The sequence below is a fragment of the Netta rufina genome (genome assembly GCF_964035555.1).
Source record: "Netta rufina genome assembly, chromosome: 3".
NCBI classification, from domain to species: domain Eukaryota; kingdom Metazoa; phylum Chordata; class Aves; order Anseriformes; family Anatidae; genus Netta; species Netta rufina.
The window spans coordinates 82,646,058-82,673,681 of record NC_140125.1 but is presented as its reverse complement, the minus strand read 5'-3'; the positions used below and the strand labels follow the sequence as shown (position 1 = coordinate 82,673,681).

Genomic DNA, 27,624 nt, shown 5'->3' with positions numbered 1-27,624 from the left:
AAGCAAGGTTGCAACAGAAATCCTATCCTCTCAGAGTATTTAAAATGTTCAGCTTCACAATAGGAACAGGAAGAAGCACTCAATCTCCTCAGTAAATCCATGTCTATAGCTTCCATTACATTTCAGTCAAACTCAGTGACTTTAGTTCTATCCTCAAACTTCGTCTGATTAAATTGACTCTTTGTGAACATGTCAGTGAAATATTATATTTAATAACGGTATTAGATTAATGCAATCCATTATTTTTTCAATTAGATTGCTACTCATGGTTACTGCAAATCTTTATGCAAATTTTATGTCACAAATGTTTTCATTTGATCTTTTTGGATAGACATGATACTCTTTGAATGGAACCTTTTGTTCATTTTCAAACATTTTTTAATTAATAAAAATTGCTAACATATCTCTTCATTAATTTGCTACTTGTGACTATTGCAACAACTTAAGCAAATTAATTTTGTTGTTATTGTTGTTTCATTCTATTCCTTTGACATCACTTCAGCTATCAAAATACTATTTAACTGATGCACAGACTTTTGTGCTAGCATTTTGCACAGGAAGAAATTTCACAGGATACTACCTGTAATTTCCCTGACAGTGTTCACAATCTGGAACTATCCAATTCATGAGCAGAAGCTCTTGTTTGCTGACTACAGATGACATCCTAAAGCAGATAGTATTAATTTTGTACAATTAAAAAGACATAAAAAAATGAAACTTGCTCAGATTATGTTGGTGATAACAAAGTAAATAAATAAATAAATCATTCTTCATTCAGTTTCAGAAATACTCCCTTATATTAGCTCTTTTTCTATGTAATGCAGCATAGTGAATCATAACATGTCTGTAAAAAGTCAAATCCAAATCCATTAAGGAACTGCTCAGTAGAAGGTGGATCTGATTTAGAGCATGCTAAATTTCATTCTACTGAAGGAAAAAATAATGATTCAGGAAAAGGAGAAGAGTCATAACATAAGTCTGTCGTTTCTTAACCTAATTATACCTAATTTAATGTGAATTATACATGATGTAATAAATATAGAATAAAAATGCTAACAGGAACAATGTGAAGAATGTACTGTTCTACATGTACAGTCAACAGAATTAATGTTAGAAATTGTAAAACTAATTAAATGTAGGAAGGTGTAATCAACCCAAGGAGTGGTGATTAAATGAATGCTGAAAAAAAAAAACAACAACAAACAGAAGGTAGAAAATAGAATACAGAATTTTGTCTCTAAATGGCCAACTTGTATTATAGATATGCTTTAGTTGACCATAGGTACAAAAGTATGATCATTAAATGAGTGAATAGGATTTTCTGTTTGGTCTTCAGCCGCTTACAATTAGCTCACAGATGGCTTCTGTCTCAATTCTGTTTAATCCAATCAACCTACCTCACTCTGTCCTATGCTCACCTATAAGAATGTTTTTTTGGGTGAAAAACAGCTGCTTCTTCTGACTGATATTGACATAAGGAATATAGCAACATCACTTCCTCTCACTCATCATGTGTCCATGGCTCTCAAGGTCAAAACTGCTGAAACCAAGGTAAAGGGAATTGAGTTTGTATAGTGCTGTATGTCACTGGGTAGTATTTAGAGTATTAGGTAGCTACTGCAGGTCTTTAAAAAGCAATTGCTTTCATTCTTACAGAGTATTATTCAATGTTCGCTTCTTAAAAAGCAAAAAGAACGGGAGAGCTTATTATTGGTCTGGTAGTAAGTACTGCAAAGTACACCTTACAAGAAGGATTTAAGAATATGTGCTGTAGCTGCATTTATGAGATCTAATTCTTGGAATTGCCTAATAAAATCAAAAAATTAATGATACCAAGGTATTCCTAACATTCTTTCTTTAAATTGTTTTAGCATATAATAAATGACCCTGTAGTTTTTAACTCATGTTTTCCACTTTGAAATATTTGAGGGGTTACAAAGGGAAAAAATAGTTTGAAAATAAAATATATTTTGAGTTTTAAATATATATATATAAATTTCAGTGGAAATGAAAAGAAGTTGAATGTTATAGAAATGGAAAATTTCCAAAAAGTTTCTATTTTTGTGTTATTAATTTGAGTATATTCTTAGCACTGCACTGCATGCCTTTCTTTAGCTGTACTCAAGTGAGCAAAGCAAGCTAATACCTCACTACATTAGATAGGAACTAAGAATATTCTGGGTATAAAGAGAAAAATCTTGGGCCTTTGAAGCCAATGCAAGTTTAGCCCTGACTTCAAGAGAGGCCAGGAATTCACCTACTGTAATTAGAGGTCAACAGGCCATCAGCTCACAGCCTTCCTTCAGCTCTGTTATTCAGTCCTGTCTCACCACTTTTATTACAGTACAAATCTGCATCTGGAGCAGATAAGGCTTAAAGGAGGCAGATAAAGGAGAATTCCAGGAAATGTGCATCTGCTCAGAGAAATGGGATAAAAATGATTCCCAACAAAAAAAAGTGCCCAAGATTTAGGGATACTTTCAGGGGGTGAGGTACAGCATGGCTACTAAACTTGCATGTAACATTGCAGTCAATGAACCGTACCCCACTGACCATGGGGTACACCATGATCCAAAAGAATGAATGAAACAGTTTATTTGGCCAATTGTCATTTACGATAAAGATATTGAAAAAAGGAGAGCTGTATTTTCCTCTCAGATAAAACTGGTTGACAACAGATTAAATGTTCTCAGTTTTTGTTTTGCTTTCTTTTGATGTAGAGAAAAAAAACATAGAATAAGATTGTCAAATATCAGTTTGTACAGGCACGATGGGTTTCTCTTCTGTTGCATTAGAAATAGAATATTGCCTCCTTGCAACTGTGAGTGATAAATGCAGTGACGTAGTTTCACTTTTCAATATCTAGCAAAATAAAAGTAATATAAATGGTTAGTAAATTTGCAGTATCCATACATCTGTAAGTGTCAGATGGTTCTGTAAATATATCTACCACACAGCCATTCAAAGACATATGGTCAGAATTGAACAATAGAGATATCTGAATGAAGCTTCATCCAGAGAGGCACCTGGTTTTGAAGAATCCATTATTTCCAAAGACAGTTTGTTCCATTGGCTAATTGCCTTTACAGTTGAAAATGTCTTGAATGCATCTTTTGAATTTGTCCAGCTATAACTTGAAGTTGTTTACTTCATGTGGCTTTTCTGATGGATTAAAGAGCCCCTAATACCTGGTATTTTCTGCCTGCAAAGGAACTTATCCATCATAAGCAAATCATCCCTCAGAGCTAAACAGATTGACCTCTTTAGAGCTGTAGTCCTAATGAAAAACAAAAAACAAAACAAAACACAAAACAACAACAACAACAACAAAAAAACATTTCTAGCCATCAGCTCTCTTTTGTGGTTCTTCTCTGCACCTTCATTTTTTAACATATTTTTTTAAAATGCTGACTCCAAACTGGTTGTCACTTTATCTTCCCAAGTGCTGTGTTTAAGGGTAATGCCTCTTCCTTATTTTGCTTTATATTCTCCCAGCTTAAATCCCAAAGCCTTGAGGGCTTGTTTTCTGTCACAGTATGGCAAGAGAAACTCATAAAACTGAGTTAGTATGAGCTAACGTTCATCTATACCTTTTACCAACATATAACAAGTTAAATCAAAATGAAAATTGCATTTCCAAGTTGTCTATGTTTTATATTTTTCTCTGAAATCTTGGCTTAAAACTGACTTTTATTTAAAAATGAGGATTTCAAAAAAATATCCTTTTTCTTTTTTTTTTTTTTTTTCTTGCCTTTGTTGTTTGTGAATCACTTGTCAAGAACATTTTCCAACTTTATCCTCAAATATCCATAGTAAGGATGAGGGCACAGAACTATTCAATAACCAATTTTGATGAAAATTCTTGAATAAAAGCAAATAAATAAAAAGAGCAAGTGTCTTTCAAACACTGAAAAATGGAAATGATTTGTGAAACTTTGCAGCGTCTTATAATTTCTTTATGTTTGGTTTGCTTTGAATTTCTTTCATCTTACGTCTCCAAATACTTCATTTTCTTTTTTAGTTATAAATATGCAACTATTTTCCCTACCTCAGTCCCTGTAGTCAAACTGCACACATGACTTCTTTTACCTTTCTTCAAAAAAGGACTTCTATTACCCTATTAGTTCTTACCTATTCTTTCTTAAATTCAGTTCCATTGTGTCACATATCAAAGACAGAAACACTGGCTTCTTTTGCTTTGATACAGTGCTTTACTATACTCAATTCATAATCTCTGCTTGCCATTTTGATGAAAAATTATGTACAGTTCACTACGGTCTGTTTAATTTATACAGGGTTACTTTTCAAGAATTTACTTTTGAATGAATATCTGTATTTGTAATTTTTCATCATAGTCTTCATTTTTCTATTTTAAATTTATTTTTGACTAGCATGGACAAGAATTTCTGTAAAACCTAAGAACTTTCAGACTTGATATCAGCTCAATTTCATCTCTGGAACTGAGCTAAATTTGATCTCTGGGGAAATTCAGCAGGAAATCTTGCATGGCACATACATAAATTTTCAGGCTTAGGACCCATATTTACGTGTCCAAATTTACTTAATAATGGAATCACTATAGTAATTACATTCTTGTTAGATCATTATTGCAGTATGACATTGCTCTCAGGCAATGAAAACTGTCACTGCTACTTTCAAACTAAATCATTTGCTGTACCTTGACAAAATTTAAAACCTGTTAATAGAAGAGGAAGTTGAAAGTTGATCTAGTTACATCTTTTTACAAAGAGAATGTAGCACTAGAAAAAGTGCAAAGACAACAATAGCAATCACTGATACAGTATAGATTTTGTATCTGGAGGGACTTAGTAGTAGATGAGAACTTTTCTCCTTAGGTATCTGACACATAGGACAGTATAGAGACAGAAACGATTAGGGATAACAGAAAATATAAGTAGGGAATGAAAAACTCACTATTTCTGATAACGTAAGGACTAGAGGGCATTTCACAAGCCAGTCATTAAAACTATCATTCAATAGGTTTAAAGCCCCACCCCACCCCAAGGTATTTTCTCACAACACCCAGAATTAAGTTGTGGTACTTTTTTTCAGAAAGTATTCTGGAAAATGAAAGCAAATTGAAAAAGTAGTGGAAGAAAGACCCATCAAGGTCTTCAAAACGCTGTGATGTGGATGCAATCTATGGTTTTAAAAGGTTTTAAGATTTTAAAACATCCATCCCTGGAAACAAGCATTACTTGTACTTCCCATGTCCTTATACTACTTCCCCCAGTTTACACATTTGGCTATTGTAAAGTAGCCTAAATGGAATTTTGGACCAGAATGGTACATTTTTTTGATGTGCCTAGAAGTATTTTATGTAACACTGTCTTTCTGTGGCAGTGTCCTCTTTTTAAATATCGAGACCATGATTAAAATGTCCATTGCAGAACTAAGACTGTAAAAGCTGTAATTTCTATTGAAGGGGAAAAATTACTTTGTCTAGTTAGTCATTGTGAAATCTACTAGTATATATCCAATCAAAAGTGTGATACAGCTTTTTTCTTGAAAGTGGAAGCTGTAAGTTTGAATTCTTTTAGGTAGGACAGGCCATCAAACACAGGGTACAGACATCTTGAGTAAATGCTATCCAAATCAAGCTAATGCATTCTTAAGAATGCATTTTCTGCCACTCAGCTTTTACTTTGAAGTAAAGTGGAAAATGATGGAGGGACACTTAAAAGCTGAAATGAAATACAGATTTAGCTTCTGCAAAATAATTACTGGCAACTGAGGCACCAGAATGACTGGTAAGAGATCTGAATGACCACGATGATCTTATTATGGGTCATCAGTACAGTTTTGTTGTGGGGAGTGTTGCTGTTAATAGTGTCCATGTTCAGTTTTTCTCTAAAGAAGAACAGGATTACCAGAAAGAGAAATGATACTACTATTGTCTGTATGTCTCAAACAAACAAACAAGCAAACAAAAAACACAAACAAACAAAAAACACAAAACAATAACAACAACAACAACAAAAAACAACAAAGTACAATGAAAGAGGGTTTATCACTACATGTTAAGTTTAGCTCAACCTCAAGAGTATGAAAAGGTGAAAGAATAGCTAATAAGAGAGGACCGCTGTGGGACAAGGCACCAGGATTTCATCACGTCTTCAAATTTTATAATAAGGGAAAGTTCAGTTAAAGTGAGAATATACAGGATCATAAAAGATATAGTATGAAATAGGACATACTAGCAGCATCAAATAAGGAAACATGAAGTGAATAGGTGAACAAAATGTAAGCTTAAGCAGTTAAAGAATGGAAGGTTAAAAAAATATAATAGAGGAAAAATGGAACAAATATGGAAGATGAGGCAAAACCACAAATACCGATGAAAAGGATAAGCTGCAGCAGATACAGAACCTTACATAGGAAGAAGCATTTTGCAGTGGTTTCCTCACCCTTAAGAGTACAGGAAGCAATTCAGAGATAAATTTCCTATAGTATTCATACTCAAGTGGAATAGGTAAAACAACACAAAAGGCCTGATGGCTAAGGCTAGATGGTCAAAATCTAGCCTTTATATATATTCTATAGAATATATAGAATATATATATGTATATTAAATATATAATAATATAGAATATATATAGAATATATATTCCTATATATAGGAATAACAGTCAACATTGCATTTTCAATAAAACTTAAAATGCTTCATATGTCGGAGATCTATGGAGATCTTAACCAGATGAGTCAGGTAAACACCATTGCTAGTTTCAACAATTTGGTAGCCAAACTGGAGAATGGGCAAGAAAAATTTTAAATCATTTTATGTGTTCATTATATGTGTTATTTCCCTACAGAGAAAAAAAAAAAGAAAAGAAAAGAAAACAAACAAACTACAAAAAACAACCAGCCAACCAAACCAAACAAAAAAAAACCAACAACCCATCAGCAGCTGAAGCACAAATAATCATCTGGAATGTCATTTGATCATCAGAGAAAACAAAAATGCCAGTGTTATGCATTAGCAAGACTCCATTGTTATTACCAAAGTATATTAAACTTCAAAACATAATTTTACATTATAACTGTAGGAATTAATATAACTCCTAGGGCCTGCATAATTCAGGAAGCCAGCTTAGATGAGCACAGATGTGAATTATGCTTCACTTGAAAAGAAAGGATCTGAAGGCATTTTAGGAACATTATCAGGCGAAGGCTCACATTTTTTCCTCTGGATGCATTACTTCTGAAGCGTCAGGTCAGAAGTGAAGATACTTCAACGGAATGAAAGAAATAATGATGCCACGATACCTTAGGAAGCACAAATTCTTTGTGTAATTCTTTTTATAATGTTTCTTATTTTAAAGACCCAATGTTTGATAATAAGATAGTGGTACTTTCTGAAGCTCATATTTTTATGCACATTTTTAAAATTTGGAGTTGGAGTTTATTTAAAAGAAATTCACAAGTAATTGAGTTTTGAAAGGTGTTTAACAGCTATCCCTCGTTATCTTCATTTAAGTTATTCTCATTTAAGTTGCCTATATCCCTACCTTTGAATGTAAACACTGGAATGACATACTTTCTAGAGGCTAGAAAACAACAATCATACCTTTACAATTTTCTACATTTTGTATTTATATAGTTTCAACATAATTACAAGGATGGCATTTCTTTTAAGACAAAAATTAGGCTAGTTACACATCTGAATGATCTGAAACTCTCAAATGTGCTTCTCATTCCCTGAATTCTTACAAATTACATCTGGAATTATTTTTGACAATGCAAACACACAACATTAGGTTTTATTCTCTTTTTCCCTTTTGCAGGTTGTTCTGTTGAACCTGTTGATATGCATGGCAGTTTTCTACACCGTGTATTATGTAGTCCTTTCCATTGGCTTTGCAGTATTCAAGTAAGATTTCCATGTCTTTACTATGACTGCATGTTACAGATGGATATAGTGAGTAGAACAATGACTCTGGAGAAGAGACATCCAGACTGGAGGCATCCAGCCCATTATTCTGTGAACAGATTTTTCAAATTCAGTTATATTGTTACACCCGAACCTTCATTTAAATGCATGAAGTAAATAATACTCAAAAGTAAATATAAAATGCTGACTCTAATATACTTCCTTGCACTTGTAAATAAATAAACTTAAAAGAAAATATGACATGAAAAATTTAAAAGGAAAGATTTTATAGTCAATAAGAAATATAAATTATTTTCCCTTAGGAAGCTATTGACTGGCATGTATAGTGTCAGACATTTTAAGTAAAAATATGGAGAGGAGATCACAGAAACCGTGTGCAAGGGCAAGACCATAACATGAATGAAATGTAGAATATTTCATTTGGAATCTTATTTAAAAGCACCTATAATACGTTATGCAATCACTAAGGCATTATTGAAAATTTATGGTTAAATTTATTTATTCTATTTCCCCAGGATTCAAATGTTGGATGGTTTGGCACCTTTTGATTTTAAGACAAATCCATCATGGTTTAACCCACATTATTTAGGTAATCTAATTTTTTTTTTTTTCCCCAGCCAAGAAAATAGATTAAATCTGGATGTAAACTCATTTTCCTTATTGACAATATTTTAGAGCCCTTTTAGTAATATAGTGGGCATTAAAATTTCAGAGTTTGATTGTAATTCAGTTCCTAAACATGCCTTTATATATCCTAATACAAATTCCTGCAGTATCATCTGAAACCTTCAAAATAATTTCACGTTCCTAAACCGTCATTCTTAAATTACATGCACAGATGAAATTTTTCTCAGACTTGTAATCTATTTTACAAAGGCAAACCACATTACCTGTAATTAGAACTGCTCAAAAGTAAATTGTTCAGTTGATCATGTTAAAAAGAGTGATAAAAAATTATGTATATTTGTACATTGACAATACGGTTTTCAGATGAAAAAAATATCCCATTTGTAGCAATGGAAAAATAAAATTTAAATCATATTCGATTAAAATTACTTTTCAAGGCTCTAATGTAATTACCGTATCTCAATATGATTTTTCTGTTCCAGAATTGTATAAGGTAATTTGATGCAGCATGCTTATAAGGTGCCAAAGACAGTTGATACATCATGCAAGTTGGTAATATTCAATCCCGCTTTTTGTCCACCTGATGAAGTAACATGGAGTAGCAAAACTTAGAAGGATCTGTTTAAATCTATGGGCACAGAGACACACCTGAGCTCTCTGAATGGTGTTGCAAATGTGAATTAGTTTGTTTAGGGGTCTCACTTGTGCCTGTTAAAAACAGAATGATGTCTTTAAAAGATAATGTCAAAATAAAAATGGGAGTCTCAGCTCAGAACTGAGCTATTGTTACTGGCCCAGTTTTGTGGAAAAGTATACAGAGCATCTGTATACTATCTGTATTTTATCTGTGTACGCTGCCTTTTATTATGTCTGTATACATGGTTTTTACTTTTGAAATTACAGAATTATTGGCAAAATTTAAATGAATACTATTAACATTAAATCTAATAAATTAAAGAAAGCATTTATGCATTACAAACATTACATTTTTGAAGTGCATTTTCTGTTTTCCTAACCACATGTGGTTTTATCTTTTTCTTGGTGTTTTTACATTTTTTTAAACCAAAAAGATGAAAGATCCATATTACATTAAGAACTAATTGACTGTGTAAAGAAAATAATAAAATTGAGAGGCACAAAATGCTGCCAAATGTATAAATTAAATACAGAAAAAAATAATAACATTCTCTCTACTCTGAGTTACAGTAATGTTAGCTATTACATTACTACAATAAAAAAATAATTCAGTTAAAAATGGGAGTTCAATATGCCTAGGGACATTAAAAAGAAAAATGAAAAGTCTTCAGATTGAAAATCCTATGAATCAGTAGTGTGCTGTTATTGCCTGTTCGTTACACAACCACTGAGGGCTGTAGCTGGAGGAGACATCAGGCATTTTCCATTCAGCCCCACTAGGTCAGGTAGCAGGACATGAGGGCTCACCCACAAGGGTTTCTCTTGGTCCTACCTCCCATGCTGGCAAGAAAGTGTCCTGTGAGCCAAGCTGAGCGAGGCTTTGGGGAAGCCTGCACCTCCCAGAAGAGCAGGAGCACCTCCACACCCTAGCTCCTCTGCTCCATGACGGCTTAGGTGGTTTCTGCAGGCTGCACAGCTTGCCTGTGAGGCGGACTTCCTCGGTCAGCTTGCTTTATTAGTGTCTCAGCAACAGAACTCAGCTATTGTCCATATTGTATATTGTATATTGTAGCTGGCATATTGTATATGGTAGCTGTGTCAGCCTTGCTATCAGAACCGAAAAGCCAGACCTCCTGGTTTTATACACCATGAGATACACATGGATGGCCTGTGCTTGCTTTGTAGGCTCTCTACTCTCTTTCCCCTTGCATGTCTCATCTTTAAGTTGCACTGATACATGTGCATGATGCAAACAAGTGGACAGGGAGAAAACTGTCAAGGTTCATACTGGATGTAACCCCTTAGCCACACAGTTCTGTTTTGGAAGAAAAAAAGTTGCTCTATGTCAGTATCAATGAAGTCTATTTAGTGCCATACACAAAGACCCTGGATGGATGGTCTCTGAGAAGGATTTCCACACTATTTCTCTTTTAGGCAACACATAGAGGACTGTTCATCCTCATGTTTTTTACACAAAATATGAAACATTTGAAAGCTTATAGGGAAATTGGGATACAACCCATGCAGGTGTCTGTGGTAAAATTAGAAATGAACTTTATAATGAAACCATCAGTGTAATATTTGATCTAATCAGAAATAATTTGCATAACATTGTATCAGAGATTTTAACTTCCTAGTGCTATTACCTTTGAATATGAGAAAAAAGCCTTTCAAAACTATGCTTGGTGTAAATATCCTGCTTTCATTTACAGTTCTTGTAGTCTCATTGGAAATAACCTTCTTCATTTGTGGCCTGCTATTTGCCCTGGTTGTGGAAGAATGGGTTTGGGATTACGCTGTAACAGTTACTGTTATTCATATCATCATAACCTCAGTTGGTAAGTAGGTTTGCTGCTAAATATATGTGTAGCCCATTCTTCCGTGGAGCTAAAAACACATTAATCTGTACTTTCCATCCATTTAATTTATCCATGTTTTTAAATACCGACATTTAAAACTTAATTCTGTATTTGTTGGAGTATTAAAAAAATAGTAATAACAAAACAAAACAAATTTCTTATAAAATTTCAGAATTTTAAACTCTGAAGTAAACTATCTTATATCATTATATCGTATGGTGCACACTGATCTCCAAACAACACCAGAACTGTTATTATTGCTTTCAAATGGCCAGCCAAAGTTCACCTGCACTACCAGAGCACGCAGCATGCCTCCTAGCTCCCTTCAGTGCTTCAACAGCCCTGCTGGGTCTTCTGGAGGCTGATACAGGCTCATATTGATCATACAGTGGGGATATTGGTCATCTTACAGGAGAAAAAGGTAGCTGCATGACACATAGCAGAGCTAGGTATCTATGATGACTCGCAGTGCACAGTCCTAGCCTGTCTTTCTTGTGCTGTTATCACCCATTAAACTTAAAACATTAGACAGGTTAAAATATTTGCATTGCAGCAACATGGAAGTACTCTACTAGATGATCAGTGTCTCCATTATACTGAACTTTGTACAGTTAAGTAGTAACAAACCATTTCTTTTTCAGAGATTTTACAATCTAAAACTTCAATTTAGCACACGCTTTTAATGTTTAAAGATGACTTCCAGTGGGATTGCTCACCCACTTTTGTGCAACAGTATAACCAAATATCTGAATGATTAGGACCTCAATAAGAGTTTGCAATTTCAATAAATCTAAAGCATGTAATCTCTGAAAGATAACTAAGCAGATACTGTAATGCAATATTTGCATATCCTCATACTTACTGTTTAAAAACTTACATTCCTCCTTTTCTTTTCCTTGCAGTTATGTCTGAATTCCCTTTGATGTTACACTGGTGGCTGGCATTAGGTAAAATTAAAGTTCAAATCACTAGAATCTAGAAAATTTGCATTTACAGTATGATTTCTTTTTCTATTAAATGTCTGTTGTCACAATGCTTTGGGAGTTGTCAGTATTTGAGGAAGAAATATATTCTTTACATCTACACTTTTAAGGACACAGGCAAGTATCGCTAAACTAACATTTGACTTGCCTTAAAAAATCACCTATTTTAAGACCAGAATGTACGCAAATTATGTTATTCTTCCTACCAAACAGCAGATATGTTCACATTGCTGAAATGAGCCATGTTAATTCCTGAATAATCAAGCTATCTATTTCATCAAATGCAGGTGTCAAAAAGACAGTTAGCCAAACTAGTCTTCCTTGGTACTCTTTACAATCAATGGAAAGAAATAGACACTTTCTGAAACAATTTTTATAAACACTATATACAGGTACTATGATAGACAAGATAAATCTCAGTCATCACATTTTCTTACAGTGAATAGCAAATCTAAATTTTAGAATGTTTAATTTTCTGTAAAATTAGAAATATAGTCATGTGCTAGTCTATATTATCTTGGAAAACAGTTAAGGGAGAAAGTGCTGGCTTCTGCTCTTCTTTCTTTTATGATGTATAACATGGATCGACAGCTGTAGTAAATTCCTAAAAGACAGAGACAAGCAAATAAATCTCTTGTCCTGCAACTGGTTTTGTATCAGCAACTACCGGGACTGATCTCTATGTGGGTGGTTAAAGTCTTGGGCAAAATGTTTAAGTAAACAGACCATTCAAAAAAATAAGAAAAACTGACTAAAGTTTTATTATAATGTTTGTATTCCACTGAAAATAAATAATAAAAAAATACAAAACTGTCATGCTTTTCCTTTCAGGATCTGGAGTAATTTCCATGATCTGTGGAGGACAGATTTTGGCATACTGCTTGTTCAAAGACAACTTCATTTATCCAGTTCTAGATGATTTTTGAAAAGGCAATTTAGAGCTTGTGTTTATATTTATATAATTCCAAAGATTTCTTTAACAACATAATTAAAATGAAGCTAGAAACTGTCTAATCATAAGGCTAATATTTAGCTTACCAGAACTCTTGTATCTTACATTTGTTTGCAAAGTCAATGTTATGACTTTTAGCTATTGTATATAATCACTTTTAGCTTTTGTATGTACATTTTCCATTAAGCAATTAGACACACTGCTTCTGTTTTAAAACAAATAAACCACAAGGAGGATAGGAGCAATAATGCAGCACTCTCGCAAAATCCTAAAAGAAAAAATGGATTTGTATTTAATGTTTTCAGACCACTTGTTATCTGTTGCAGTTTATAAAGTATTGACTGTAACTCAGACTGGAGTCTGGCCTCTCACAATTGCAGAACTTTAAAGTCACCTAGCTGGCATACATCATTTTAAGTATAAAGCAGTCTTTACTGGCAAAGCCCTAGCAAAGAAGACTCCTTGAAGAGCGCATATCTCTGCATATCTCTTTCCATCTTAAAGCTCTCACCTAGAAGGTGCTCAAGACAGAAACAGGCAGACTTACAATCATCAATATTTAGTTGATTCCCCGAATTCCAGGAATGCTACAGCCAAATGTTTTCCGTGACAGCCTCAGGCCATTCTTTCTTTCACTAATGATCCAGTTATGGTGTGACTGTGCTGGAACGATGAAAGGCAAATGCTGCCTACAGTCACTTTTTTATGTATCCCGCAGCTGCACATGGCCCATGCTGAAGTGCTAGTCTATGGATAGTAGTAATAAAAAAAAAAACAACAAGCCAACCACAGTAGTGGCTGTATCTATTTAACCATAATAAAGTCTTAATAGCAAAATTGCTAGGAGGCAAATTCATCTTAAGTATAATATTAGTAATTGGATTTCAACTGCAGTTTACTTGGAAGAGCAGGACTGGATTGGTGTTTGCACAGGAGCACAGTGTTGCATTTGCCTTAATTTTACACAGCAGATGATGCCTCTGAAGAATATGTCCCCTCAAGATCTAATCAAACATTTTAAAACACATTGCAAGTTTTATAGTTTGTATGCACATTTTAATATTGAATATACACATATAATGAGAAGCACATTTCAGACTCCCAAAAGTATGGGATTGTCTTTTGTGAATGATAGATACATAAATAATTTTAGAGACAAACTAGACATGTAAATACACAGTACTGAAAAGACTTAGACTTTAGAAGTGGATCATTAAGACCATATGAAGTATAATGCACTGTGTACTGAAGTTAGCAGAGATAATTCCAAAGAGTTGATTAACCAACCTGCATTGATGGCTGGACTGAGCCATGGACCACTTTGACTTCAATGGATTTCTATCTCCATAAATATTTGTGTTCCCAAAGCTGACTGGTGTTATCTGTTTGAAAGACACACACATTTCTTCTGGATTTTTTTTTTTTTTTTCAGTTTAGAACTATAAAAATGGATGGGAATTAGTCCAATATCAATCCATGCCTCCGTTCTAGTCCATATGCCGTTCGTGCATGTAGGTAGGGTACCATGTGCAAACATTAGTGGATTAAAGATAATCTACAGACGGAACAAGTTTCTATTTTTAAATTGGAAGGATTTTCTCCTTTGGGTGTCCGCCCTGCTACAGCTTGCAATAGTTCTGTTGCCCAGTCTAGACATTTTAAACTTTTGTTTTCTCTTTAAAATCTTAAACCACAAGCAAGAAAATACCTTCAGACTATATAAAGAGAGCTTTGTCCCCAGAATTTCTCCAAAGCGTTTACAACTAGACCAGTGGTAGAGAAACAATCAGAGTAAAAACTCTACTGAAGATTAAAAACCTTAGTCAAGCTATTAAAAACATCATGAGATTATTCTATTACTTTCAAATATCTAACAAGACAGTTTCAGAATTATGTATTATTTTGTCTTTTCTGTTATTGTTATCTTGAGCATCAATTACAAATATTACAAATAATATTTAAAGTGTAGTCCAAGTTCATATTGAACAAATAAATTTCCATTCTGTAAGAAATATCAGTTATATCTGTTTGGGAATTACTTGGTTAGAAGGTTTTAGAGGTCTTATTTATACTGTGTGATTTCTATTTGATACACCTTTTGAATATAAAATATTCAAACTGACACTTTTGAATATAAAAATATGACACTTTTGAATATAAAAAACCCTGTCTATTTCTCCAACAATAAAGAAGTGACCCACATGAGCAATTTGTATGTGATTAATTGATAACAGTCAAGACAGGTGGGAAAGAGCCTCTGGAGGAAAAGGGCTTTCTATGTGTTTCACAACAGAATTGCCAACGACTACAAGAAAAGCAACCTGGACATCAAAAAACAGGCATGTATGGAAAAGCAACAATGAAAGCAGGAAAGGAGCACACAGAAATGGGCAAGATCAGTGAAATAAAAAAAGACTTGCAGGCTGAACTTGTAACACTGGAACTTCACAATACAACTGCCACATGTACGTCACAGTCTGTTTTTTGCTTGTGTCTACATTATTTTAGGAAAAGTAGTCTCCACATCCAAAGATATCCTTATAATCGCTGATTTAATCTCTGGTTCCTGCCCCAGGATTTTCAGTATTCTCTGTTCTCTGGCTCAACCAGGCCCAGGAATATTGACTAATTGAGTTGACATATCTTTAGTCTTTGGTTATTTAACTCCTTCTAATTAGTATTTCTAGAAAATATTGCATGCAGAGGGAGAATTTATCCACTTCCACTCTGAGATTCTGGGCAGAGTTTGCAGGGAAGATAGTTGGAACATGTAAACATGAGCTATAGAATCCAATGGAACAGTACAGAAATGCCATACCTTAAAAGCACCATACTTAAAGTCATTTTAAGATTTCTTTTCAGAGACAAACTCTTTTCTGTCATTCCCAACCACCAACTGAGATAGATTATAGTTCTTCTCAATTCAGTCCTCTCCCTAAATGGCTCTGTATTCACTCTTTTCCCAAATGGTGTCTTGCTCATAACAAAGAATGTAAGTGGAATACATTTTTTTTTTTTTTGAGACTCTCAGTTTATTCCTATTCTAACAGCACTGCCTTTGATGTAATGTCAAAGTGCAAACCACTTCATGAAGTTGTTCTGGGACCAACAAACTGACTCAACCTTGTAAACACAGCCAAACATAAAACCATACAGTACAGACAATGCAATGATTACAGTTGGCATTTTCCTAAAAATATAGATTTAAATGCTTACAATTTCACATTGAAGTAATGAGCTAGTTCTTCAGACTAAGCCCATGGTTTTTCTATCTCTCTACAACACTTTATCTATCTCTTTAAAACACTTTATCAACCACCTTCTTTGTATCCAAACTTAAAAATGCAAGCAAAGCAAAAACCTACTGTACTCATTATTTGTGTACTAAAAATCCCAACAACTGCAACACTGATAAATACAGGAAACAGTCTGAGTAATACTAGATAAAGAGCAATAGGTACATGAGTCACCTGACTGCAGTCTCCTAAAATAGATATTCATGCACAGGATTCCTATGGCCCATAGACTCCTGAGTAGAAGTAGTCATTGTGACTGAGAGAGCTTGATTAACCAGAGAAACGATGTGAATGCCTTATACATTTTTCAATCCGTCTTCTGGTATGTGTGTTGTCACACCAAAAAGTTGGATCCTCGTTAATCTCCACAGGTATTTAACACTTTATTTAAATATTTTGTATCTTCTAAATGTGACTTACTTAGAATATTTATTTCTTGGCTTAAGATCCTATGTAATGATCCATCTGCTCAGTAATGGCTAATACTCTAATCTCTCCTTTTTGTGAGCTAATCACAGCCCCAGACAGCAGGCACTCTCTCATTAGATGTCAGAGAGGATAAAGGTCTTAGGAATGGCTATAAAATTTGATGATGTAATTAATACCTTTATTATTGGCTTTAAACCTTTTAGTGTGAGACTGTGATTTTAAGACACAGACTCATGCCCCAACTCTCCTCTGTTCAGGATGAATAATATGGATCCCTTAGGAGATGTACCTTCCTGTTCAGATGCACCTAGGTAATTATACCTATGTCATAGGGCAAGCATGCTTTGAGATGGACTTGCACCCTACTCCGTCCGTTTTCCAGTTCAGGGGACCAAATAAACATCTTACAGGTGTCTTCCAGTTCATATACTTGGGTGTACTCTGCAAACAAGGACAAACAATGCCTGGATGTCATCCTGACATATAGGATGCTGGACTGGGGATCTGGAAGCAATACTAGGACACAAACTATGGGCAACCAAAACCTGAGTAAAAGCCCAGACCCTAATCTTTTAAGGCTATCTACCCCTAGAAAACAGTTGCGATCAAATACAAGGATAGTAACTGAAGCTGGAGCTTTTAAGAACTATACAAAGGTACACTCAGATTCTTGCTGACATGGTCTTAAATCAAAGATAGTCACAGCCTGGCCTTTCCTGTTCATTATGTTCCTGATATGAGATTATTTGCTGTGGATTTGCAAAGTGATTGTAGCCCACTGCCACTTCCAATAGCAAAGATCCCATTATCTCCACTGGGACAATACTCTAGCAAAGGACCTCTTAAATGTGACTTCCCACGGAAGTGGGAAGTATTTCTTAATACACTCCCAAGACAGAGAAGAGCAGCCAGCAAGGGGCAATGGCACATGGTGTTTCAAGATTGTAGTGTCTTCAGTACCCAGGGAGAGCAAAAAAGATTTTGGAGGATATGAACCAAATTGCATACCTGGGAGAAATTTTCTCTCTAATGGGAGATGTGTTGGTAACTAGGTCTGGGCAAAATTTTTCAGAAAATCATTTCTACACAAAAATTAGTTTTAAGACAGCCAAAACCAATTGAGAACACAGTTAAATGAGTTTTGCTTGAAAAAGAGAGGAGGTCAAGAGTGTCAATGACTGTTCATTTCAGTCACATTAGATTTCAGTTATGCCAGTGAGGCTCACATGGGTACCAGTAAGAAGAGAATGAGAGGTCTGGAAAGGCAGTGGATGAATTCAGATTTAAAATGGTAAACTCTCTATATCTAATTCATTAGTCGACTTTTCAGTGTGTCATATTTTCTGGAGCTTTTTAAGCTTGCAACACTTGACATAGGAATAATTTTTATTTTCTAAACATTTACCAATGATACATTTAAAGAAAAAAAAATCGAGTTGTAATTGAAAACCAGCTATTGTTTTCCTTTGTCATGAAATGAAGCAACAACAGGTCTTCAGGTTTCAAGCACATAAAATCAGTTTAGTTGAAAAACAAAGTTGCCTTAAACTGAAATATTCTCACAAAAATCTGCTTAGACTAGAAGGTATTTTTATTGAAAAAATAATTCTTCCCAAATGATAATGTTTCATACTTTATTTGTTACATATATTTTTAGAATGTGTTATGTATCACTAGATAACATTTGCAAAATGTTCCAGTTGCCGAGGTAACTATGTTATTTTAATGATCAGCAAAGAGGATCATTATGTAAAACATTATGTTAATTTCTAACACAGAAAATTGATGTCTTGCTGTTACCTTGAAACTGCACTTTTTTTTTTTTTTTCTACAAAGTGCCTTTTTCTATGAAGACTGTTAGAGTATCCTTTTCACACTGCTTCTGGTTGATTTTGGAAGTAAATAAGGCAGAAAATGATATCTGACAAACAACAAATAACCACATAGTTCAGAAATAGTATAGGAAAAAAAGTGTTGCACATATTCTTAACTAAAACACATAGATACTTGGTGAGAATTTTAGGAAGGCATATACCTTCCTATAATTTCACTTTAAAAATTGAAATACACAATTGCTTACTTAAAGAAAGCAAATTATAAAACTCATGTTAAGTATTGCCTATGATCAAGTATGCATAAGTATTGTCCATGATACAGACCGAGTAATGAGCGGATTGAGAAACTGACATTTAACTGCTGATACGTTTAGTAGATTGTGTATCTCATACAGCAGTACAAATGCCATATAATTTTATTGCAATCTTAACTGTTCTTTTTGAAGCTGCAGTGAGAACTGTGCTAATGTTATTAGTTTGTGCTGTGTTTTTTCTCAAGCCTGCTTTCTCCGTTGGGAGGAAAAAAGAAAAATGTATTTCAAAATTATCAAAACTAAATCTCACACAAATCCTAGGGTTTATAATGTTGCTAAAGGACACAAGCCCCACAAATGCAGATAATTTCAAGCTACCAAATACAAGTTTTGTCACCAGAAACTTCTTTTGCCTCTTCTCTGGAGTTTTGCCTATAGATTGTGTTAAATTATGAACGCTTAATTCTCTAGATGGAACTGGATTCTTTTATGTATTAGAACATGATATGCTCAAGACATCTGATAGCTCCTATATTCTCCTGACACTTAATCTTAATCACATGATCCATTTTAGAGTCAGCGAACTCTTCTGACAATACTCAAAGTGCATTTTGATGGAGAATATATTTATACAGACTGTACCTCTTCGCTCCATGAAGCTTATTTGAATCCTTTCTCAAGGATTTCCTCTGCAGGCAAAGCTGTGACTTCAAAAGACAGCAGCTCTTTCTCAAATTCTTTACCCTTAATTATGCTTGTTACACTGGTCTTCTATTTCGAGTCACTACCCCTGACTCTAGCAATATGCCGAGGTTTGCTGATTTGTGCACATCACAAAGAGGTCTACAAGCCAAAAATGTAAGAATGTGAAAACAAAGAATTATATTACATCAGTTAAATTCTGTAAAAAGAACATATGATGATACAGCTCAGAGAAAGCCATCCATTAACTAATAGGATTAGGTATTAATTTTCCCTTTCCGGTAGCTTATGCCTCAGCTGTCCACTATGTGTGACCAAATATCTTATTCTAAAAAGGTTTGCTTTCATTCTTAGCATAGTGAAAATAAAGGGCTAAATTTCTGATTTTTGGAATTATTTACAACTTTCTGATGAGCAACATTCTGCCAGAAGATAATGATTACACAAAATCTAAAGGTTTCAAGGTAAGTTTTTTTAATTGAGATTTGTTGGCAGTAACTTATCAAAACATATATGTTATCCTGTTGACTACTGAATTACAACAGAATGTAATGTAAAAAAAATAAAGAAAGAAATTCAAGCAATGGAGTAAAAGAAAACAACAACAACAAATCTAAAATCCACTTAGAAATTACTAACCAGACTTTTCAGAATTTTTGTTCCATGGAAACTTTAAATGTTTTCAGGAAAGAAAGAAAAAGTATTGAATTTTTAATCTAGTGAGATAATTCATATGATTTGGGGAAAAAAACACTTTGCAGGACTGGTTAGTGTTAGGTCAGAGGTTGGACTAGGTGATCTTGGAGGACTCTTCCAACCTAGATGATTCTGTAATTCTGTGGATTATGCTAATGGATTTGCTATACTACATCTACTTCATATTTTGATTTTTTTTTTCCACACAGATTTATTATGAGAATAACTACAAGAGTAGACTTAGCAGCTAAAGATTAATTTAGGAATGCTGGTGAGAAATAACAAATGCTAAGAACAAATATGAGGATGAAAAGGGGGATCATTAAGTACAAAAGGAAGCCAGCCATGTTACATCTACTAGATGTGAAACTACCTCTCCCCCACAGATGGAGCAGAGGTGTAAATGGTGTAAAGCAGCATGAAGGACATGAGGACAAGTTAGCAAGTGAAGTGCATGTATTTTTGAGCTGTAATTGACATGAGCTGAGAAATACAGGAAGTACAGAAAAAATGTATAGTGAGGAAAATAGTCACTAATGAAAACAACCAGCCCAAGGATCTGGTATATAAAGCTTTATGTAGAAGGGGCTATAAATATTCTAAATAGCAGTATTTATACAGTGCAGCTACAAAAAGGATCTATTTTTAACTAGTTCCTTCTATCTTTACAGAATCTCTGTATTTTGACTCATCAACAAAAATTACACACGCTTTTCTCTTGAGTCTGATATTGTCAAGAATGTGCAGATGGAAAGGATTAGAGACTACAGCAAACCAGAAACTGAGTTAAAATTCTTACTGGCTATGGGGATTTCCAGTCAGTTCTTCCTAGAAAACACTGAAATATGATTTACAGTACCCAATTTATTGCAGAAGGGTACAGTGACCAAACTGTTACTTATAGGAAAAACCTTCTAATTTTTCATCAAACTTATGAGTTTTGTCTTTGTGGCCCTATTATTTCTAAACTATCCATGGTCCCAAAATACATACTGGTGAACTAGGAACATTTTATGTACTGTGACTTCTCTTTAATTCTAGAGTTTCAGTGAATTCTAGAATTGTGTTGAATATTATCAACACAATGAAGTGCTTCATTAGAATAAGTCATTATTATAAATCAAGCATTCTGAGATGGAAAATATGAAGTATATATTTGTTTGCAACCTTCCCTTTTAAAAGTTAATGCATGCTTTATGACCATGTTTGAATTGAATTCACATACATATTTTTTGAGATTTTTGCCTGGTTAAATGCCCAGGATGGATGCACGAGAAAGGCAGAATTAGGCTGAAGGGATATTCTCAATTTGGAGTGCAGCAGAAAGGATGTAATTAGTATTCATAACTTGAAAACCTGGAGTTACCACTGTGATCATCTGCTCTGTGACCACCTGATCTCCAGAACAGAGACCACAGAATTCTCTCAATAACCCCAATCAAACAGTTATAGAGATTATATGTGTGTTTTATATGGAGATTTATATAGAGATTATTTATATGTGATATTTCCAGTACTTTTAGGGGCCTACAGGAAAGCTGGGGAGGGACTCTTTGTCAGAGAATGTGGTGACAGGAGAAGGGGTAATGGCTTTAAACTAAAAGAGGGGAGATTTGATTTAAGGAGGAAATTCTTTACACTGAGGGTGGTGAGGCCCTGGCACAGGCTGCCCAGAGGAGCTGTGGATGCCCCATCCCTGGAGGTGTTCAAGGACAGAGATTTGAGCAACCTGGTCTGAAGGGAGGTGTCCCTGCCCATGGCAAGAGGCTGGAGCAGGGTGATCCTCACGGCCCCGTGCCAGGCCGCGGGGCGGGAGATTGCGGCGGCGGCGGCTCCGCCTCCGGGCCGGGCCGGCCTCCCGGAGCGGGGCAGGGCGGGGGGCAGCGGGCAGGCGGGCGGCAGCCCCGGGGAGCATCCCAGGGCGGCGGCGGCGGCGGAGAAGGCGTCCCGGCGGCGGGATGGTGACGGTGGTGACGAAGCTGGTGCACTACCTGCACCTGAGGTACGGGCCGGGGGCGGGACGGGACGGGCAGGGACCCACTGGCGAGCCTGCGCCTCCCGGGTGGCGGGCGGGAGCCGGAGTTTTCCTCGCCCGCGCAGGTGCCCGAGGGTTTCGCAAGAGGTCCGAAGGCGAAAAGTGTCGCAGGAGGGAGCTCGGGCTGAGACAGAAGCGCAGGTGGTGCGGGCAGGGATGTCCCCTCCTGGCGCTTGGGCAAACGCAGAAGGCATTTGGGCAGGAAAAACCTTTGCCGGCTCCTTCCCCTGCCTCCCTTCTCCCGCTGGGCAGTGGTTGCTTGTTTAGCAGCATGATGCTGCTGCTTTTGAACCAGAGCGTCATGGTTTTGGTTGCTATATATCCATCAGATAATAAACAAACAAACAAAAAAATCATCTGAATTAGGAAGCAGCAAATAATGCAGGCAGAAGAGGGGATGCAGCGAAACAATGCAGTTAATTTCTTGAACCATCAGCAGCCCCATCACTGTTGGGTGTTTTGTAGGTATCATGAGAAAGGATGCAGAAGTTTACCAAAGTTTTCCAAACTTACAGGTTTACCAAACTTACAGAAAGCTCTTCTCATGCTGAATGAGCATCAGCTGCGAGTGTCTGAAAATGTGCATGTCTGGAAATGTAACAAATGGGTGGCCAGTGGCCCCTCTGAAGGCACAATTTGGTTGTTTTAGTACTGACCGAACAAAGTGCATAGAATTAGGGTTAGGTGTTTAAATGTCCAGCCTACTTGCTTTCATGGGAGAGGCAGAGCTGTTGGAGATGTTGCTGCAAAGGGGTCTCACCATGCTAAGAAACTGAATATTATAGTGCTGAATAAATGTGAATTAGGACAAGTTTTCATTTGTCACAGCTAAAAAGGGGACAAATATTTCACTGAGTATCGCTGGAGTAGCAAATAGTGGAGGTAGCTGGAAGGACATGAACGAGGACAAGGTGTTCCCTGGTACCAATACTCTTCAGCAAGAGAGATCATAATTTCGCTCTGGGCAGAGAGGGGAAGGGTACTCTGTCATCTTCAGGCTTACAGTGCAGCTTGCTTCTAGCACAATTGCGTAATATTTTTGTCCATCCACCACACGAAATTATGACTGATAGGTCCTGTGTATTTCGGGCGATGCCATTCAGGCACAAACAGCAACTATTCAGCGTTATAGTGGGCTTATTCTGTGCTTCCATTGGCAAGTGGCCAGCAGGATAACTACGACCCCAGAAAACAGTGGAATACGAAAGAGAGTGCGTAAACATGAGATTGTATGGCATATTCATTAAATAGTATACTTTACGAGCTCTGATTAAACCATCTTAGTAGGCTTCTGGTTAGCCATGAAATAATATTTTTTTAATTTACATGAGAATAGAAATAGTAAATTAAAAAAAAAAGTAACAGCAAGGAAATAGAAAAAATAGCTATTTTACTGAGTGAAGAATTGATAGGCAGCTGGAGCGCTGGGAAAAATGCTTATTGTCAGCATTGTCTCCCCATGAGTGCAGCATACAGTTAAATGATAAGGTGCTTGGGTCAGCTGTCATCTTTTTATTCTGTGTAAATACTTAACCAACAAGGCCTGGTTCATGAATTGGATTTCAAGGTTCTACCGCAGTTAAGTGAATAACTGTTGTGCTAATAATGTCATAAGAAAAAGATATTTGAATGTGAAGGACTGTACTTACTAAGTTGAGAAAAATACAGCTTGTGACAAGATTAAACTATGCCAATAAAATAGTACATTGAGCAGCCTAAACAATGGTTATAATCAGATCCTCTGGGAATCATAATTATGCCCTTAATTCAATACTTACTGAAAAACGGATAATTAATTCAAATTGCTACAGGACTTGCACAGTTAGCAGAAATATAGGAATCATATGAATCTTTTTTAGCTTTTAATTTGACATCATTGCCAAAAAAAAAAGGATCCCAAAGCTACAGGAAAAATATTGCACCCTTGGGTACTATATAGCAATTCTGAAAAATGCCCCTTCTGAAAATCAGAAGTAAATACACCGAAATACAGTAGTCATAGTTGCTAGAAGAAACCGTGTAGCAGTACTTGGTCTCTTACCTTGACTAATTAGCCCTTACAGAGGATGACTGTACCCGTTTAAGTCAACAGCAACAGTTCCCATTCAGTTCGGCCATAAACTTCTAATTGGCTTCAGTCAGACAAAAGCAGGCTCACTGAATGGGAATGGATCAGCCAAGAAAATAATTGTTAAAAATACTGAGTTATGATCAAGGGTGAGATGTTTTCATATAAATATGCTTTACATAATTATCTCCACATAAATAAAGATCACACACCATGTGAAAGCAGAGCACTATACAAAAATGAGATGAGCAGTGATTCCTGAGAACAACAGACAAAAGAGACAGCGGCAGATAGAACAGCTCCAGAGCACACCAAGCAACACAAGCTGAAGACAAAGACGTAGACCCGTGAATGTAAGACATTTATCAGGGGAGTGAACATTTGAAGCTACGAAGGATATTTCCACAGTAAATTGTACTGCAGAAATTTGAATTGAAGCATATTTATGTTAGGTACAGTTTCTATTTTAGAAAAAATAAAATAATTAAGCTACATGGGTAGAAAAGAACAGCCCCAGACTTGAAGTGCTTTTTTGGAAATGCAATATTTGTTACAAATTACCTGTTTTTATAACCCGCCTCAGAAAGTGGCTGCATGAAATGCAGCAAGATTGTTAATTGAAACATCAACAAATAAACCATTATTTTTCTCAGAGTGGTCGTGAGACCCCTGATATGTGCAATTTTTATATTTTTAAAAAGTTGGTCAGCAAATAATACTTCTGGTAGGGCTGTCAGTCCCATTTTCTTCCAGCCCTCTGATTACAACATCTTTATGCTCACCGAGAGGTCTCACCAGGTTGTACAGGGTTTTGGTATGAGTACAGACTTAATTTGCTTCATAAAAGTCCATGATCTGGGGTCTGTATGGTTCAAGATGTGGCTGATGGACTGAACACTGCCTGAGGAATATTTCTGGCAGGTCTGGCAAATTTTTCTCAAAGGACCCTGGGACTAGGTTTAGATGGGGCACTACTGCTGCTCCAGCACCTTGTTGTGTGGCTGTTAGTTAGCTTGAGGAAGGAGCAGAAAGGCTGAGAAAGCAGTATGAGTCTTCCTCCTGTTTAGAGGTTGAAGCCGTTGTTGCTACAAAAGCACATAGTCTGGCCCTCTTGGTTTGCTGTTCATGTTGACCATACTTGGATGACTTGCTTCCGTATGGAACTTCTTTTTAAGAAGTTTCATGCCCCTTTTAGGGCAACCCAGGAAACTGTTGGGATTCCTGAGTCCAGCTGGGTGTCCCTGCCTCCACTCTTCTGGGGACTTGGTACCAGCTTGGCCATCCCTGGTGGACAATGAAGACTACATAGGGTTCTTCTGGGTGCCTCAGGTGAGGTTACACAGCATAGGTATCATTGTATAGCTCCTTCTGCCCTTGCACTAGTATGCAAATGGTCTGCATGGACCACTGCCTGGCCTTTGATTTCTACAAAGAAATAAAATCAAAGGTATGATTTTATTGTACATAATTTTATTCCATCTGTGAAATTGTAAATGAACACAACCTATCAGAACGCATATACCTGAAGTGACTTTATTGACTTCTGAAGTTTTTGAGTTCATTTTGTTTACAAACAATAAGTATCTGTAACATAAGTTTTTGTTTCTTTGTTTGCTTTTTATTTGATGTACTTACTCGCTGTTGCTTCTTCCACCCTAGTGTAGGAACGTAGCACAAGAGGATGCAAAGTTGGGAAGAACTTCCTAGAGCTCCCTAAATCCTACCTTGTGGTTTTTTAAAAGAAAAAAAAAAAAAAGGAAAAAAAAAGAAAAAAAAGGCTGCAACCTCTAGTTGACTTGATTTGATAAGCATACTGAGCTTTTTTAAAGATTAAGAAGATTAAGTTCTTTGCCCTTCTGGATGGTTGTTCTTTGCTCTTCTAGATATTTAGGAATGGATTTCTAACTTTCAAGCTACAGTTATCAATACAAGGTTTCTGTGCGTTTCTTTTGTATTGATGTTCTCTAAATTAGTCTCATCCAAGGTTTCTGTATTTATGAGTACTCGCAGGCAGCAATATCAGCTATATTATCCTTGCTTCTTAGTTGCTCATACAGAGTAATTCTTTACTTTCCCATGCGATCGTTCCATGTTTGAATACATCTTTCTTGATTAAGAGTGATCAGAGGTGACACTATAATTTTAAGTAATACCTCATCAGTGTTTGATGATATTAACACTTTGCTATCTAGCCTGACACATAGTAGGACTACATATGTAGTTTTTTCTTTATTTCTTTTGTATTGTTGTACGGTGCTGTTGTATGTGTTGTATATGCGTTGTATGGTCTCATGGCTGTCTTATGAACAATTAATATCTCTCATTTCAAACTGAGGAGTCCCCTGGTTTATAGCACAAAATCTAGTTATTTAGTCTGTTACATACATACATTTGTGTCTCATGTTTATTTTTTCCAGTCCTTTTATTCATCTATTTTTCCTGTACAATAGCCTGGACTTTCTCGAAATTGATATTCCTAATTTCATGCTATCAGCAAATTTCACATTTTTTTTTTTTGTGCCAAAGTTACTAACAAAAATGTTAAATAACAAGATGATTAGTAAGAAGCAACATTGAGAAATTTCAATAGGAAGCCTTCTCTTCCCCCAACCTATCAATTAATTTTTACATATAATATAATGCTATCTCTTTTCAGACAATTCTTCCCCCAGTTTATAAACTTGCATCGCTCTCAATCTCTTGTTTATGCAACTGTGTATGTAATTGTGATCCTTATGTGGTTTAATAACAAATGCGATACTGAGGTCCATAAAAGTTACGTTGGTTGCATCCCACCTTTTTAATAAAACTATTTTACTACCAAACTCTCTATTTACCTTGGTAAAGCTATGCTGTATTTATCACACTTTTCCATTTCCCTCTTCATCTCAGAATATTATTTCATTCAAAGTTCTTTAAGAGACTTGCACTCTGTAGAGCTCTGAGTAATAACTCTAAAGTTGCCAAGACCACAGTTTTTCTCTACCCAAGAGTGTTAGCATAATATATATAATTCAGAAAATAAAATTGTAGAATCATCCAGTTTGGAAAAGACCTCTAAGTCATACAGAATCATCTAGGTTGGAAGAGACCTCCAAGATCACTGAGTCCAACCTCTGACCTAGCACTAACCAGTCCTCCACTAAACCATATCACTAAGCTCTACATCTAAACGTCTTTTAAAGGCCTCCAGGGATGGTGACTCAACCACTTCCCTGGGCAGCCTATTCCAATGCCTAGCAACCCTTTCAGTAAAGAAGTTCTTCCTAATATCCAACCTAAACCTCCCCTTGTGCAACTTTATCCCATTCCCCTGTCACCAGGCATGTGGGAGAATTGA

General features: G+C 35.8%; 1 protein-coding gene across 1 annotated transcript; it reads left to right on the top strand.

Moving 5' to 3' along the window:
- Nucleotides 1-1,518: 1,518 nt before the first annotated feature.
- On the top strand, nucleotides 1,519-12,943 carry TMEM244 (transmembrane protein 244; the record flags this gene model as incomplete). The annotated part of the gene is made up of 6 exons (XM_084283669.1): nucleotides 1,519-1,551; nucleotides 7,806-7,891; nucleotides 8,428-8,501; nucleotides 10,888-11,013; nucleotides 11,937-11,981; nucleotides 12,849-12,943. The coding sequence occupies 6 exons, from the start codon at nucleotides 1,519-1,521 to the stop codon at nucleotides 12,941-12,943; spliced, it is 459 nt and encodes a 152-aa protein (XP_084139795.1).
- Nucleotides 12,944-27,624: the final 14,681 nt, after the last annotated feature.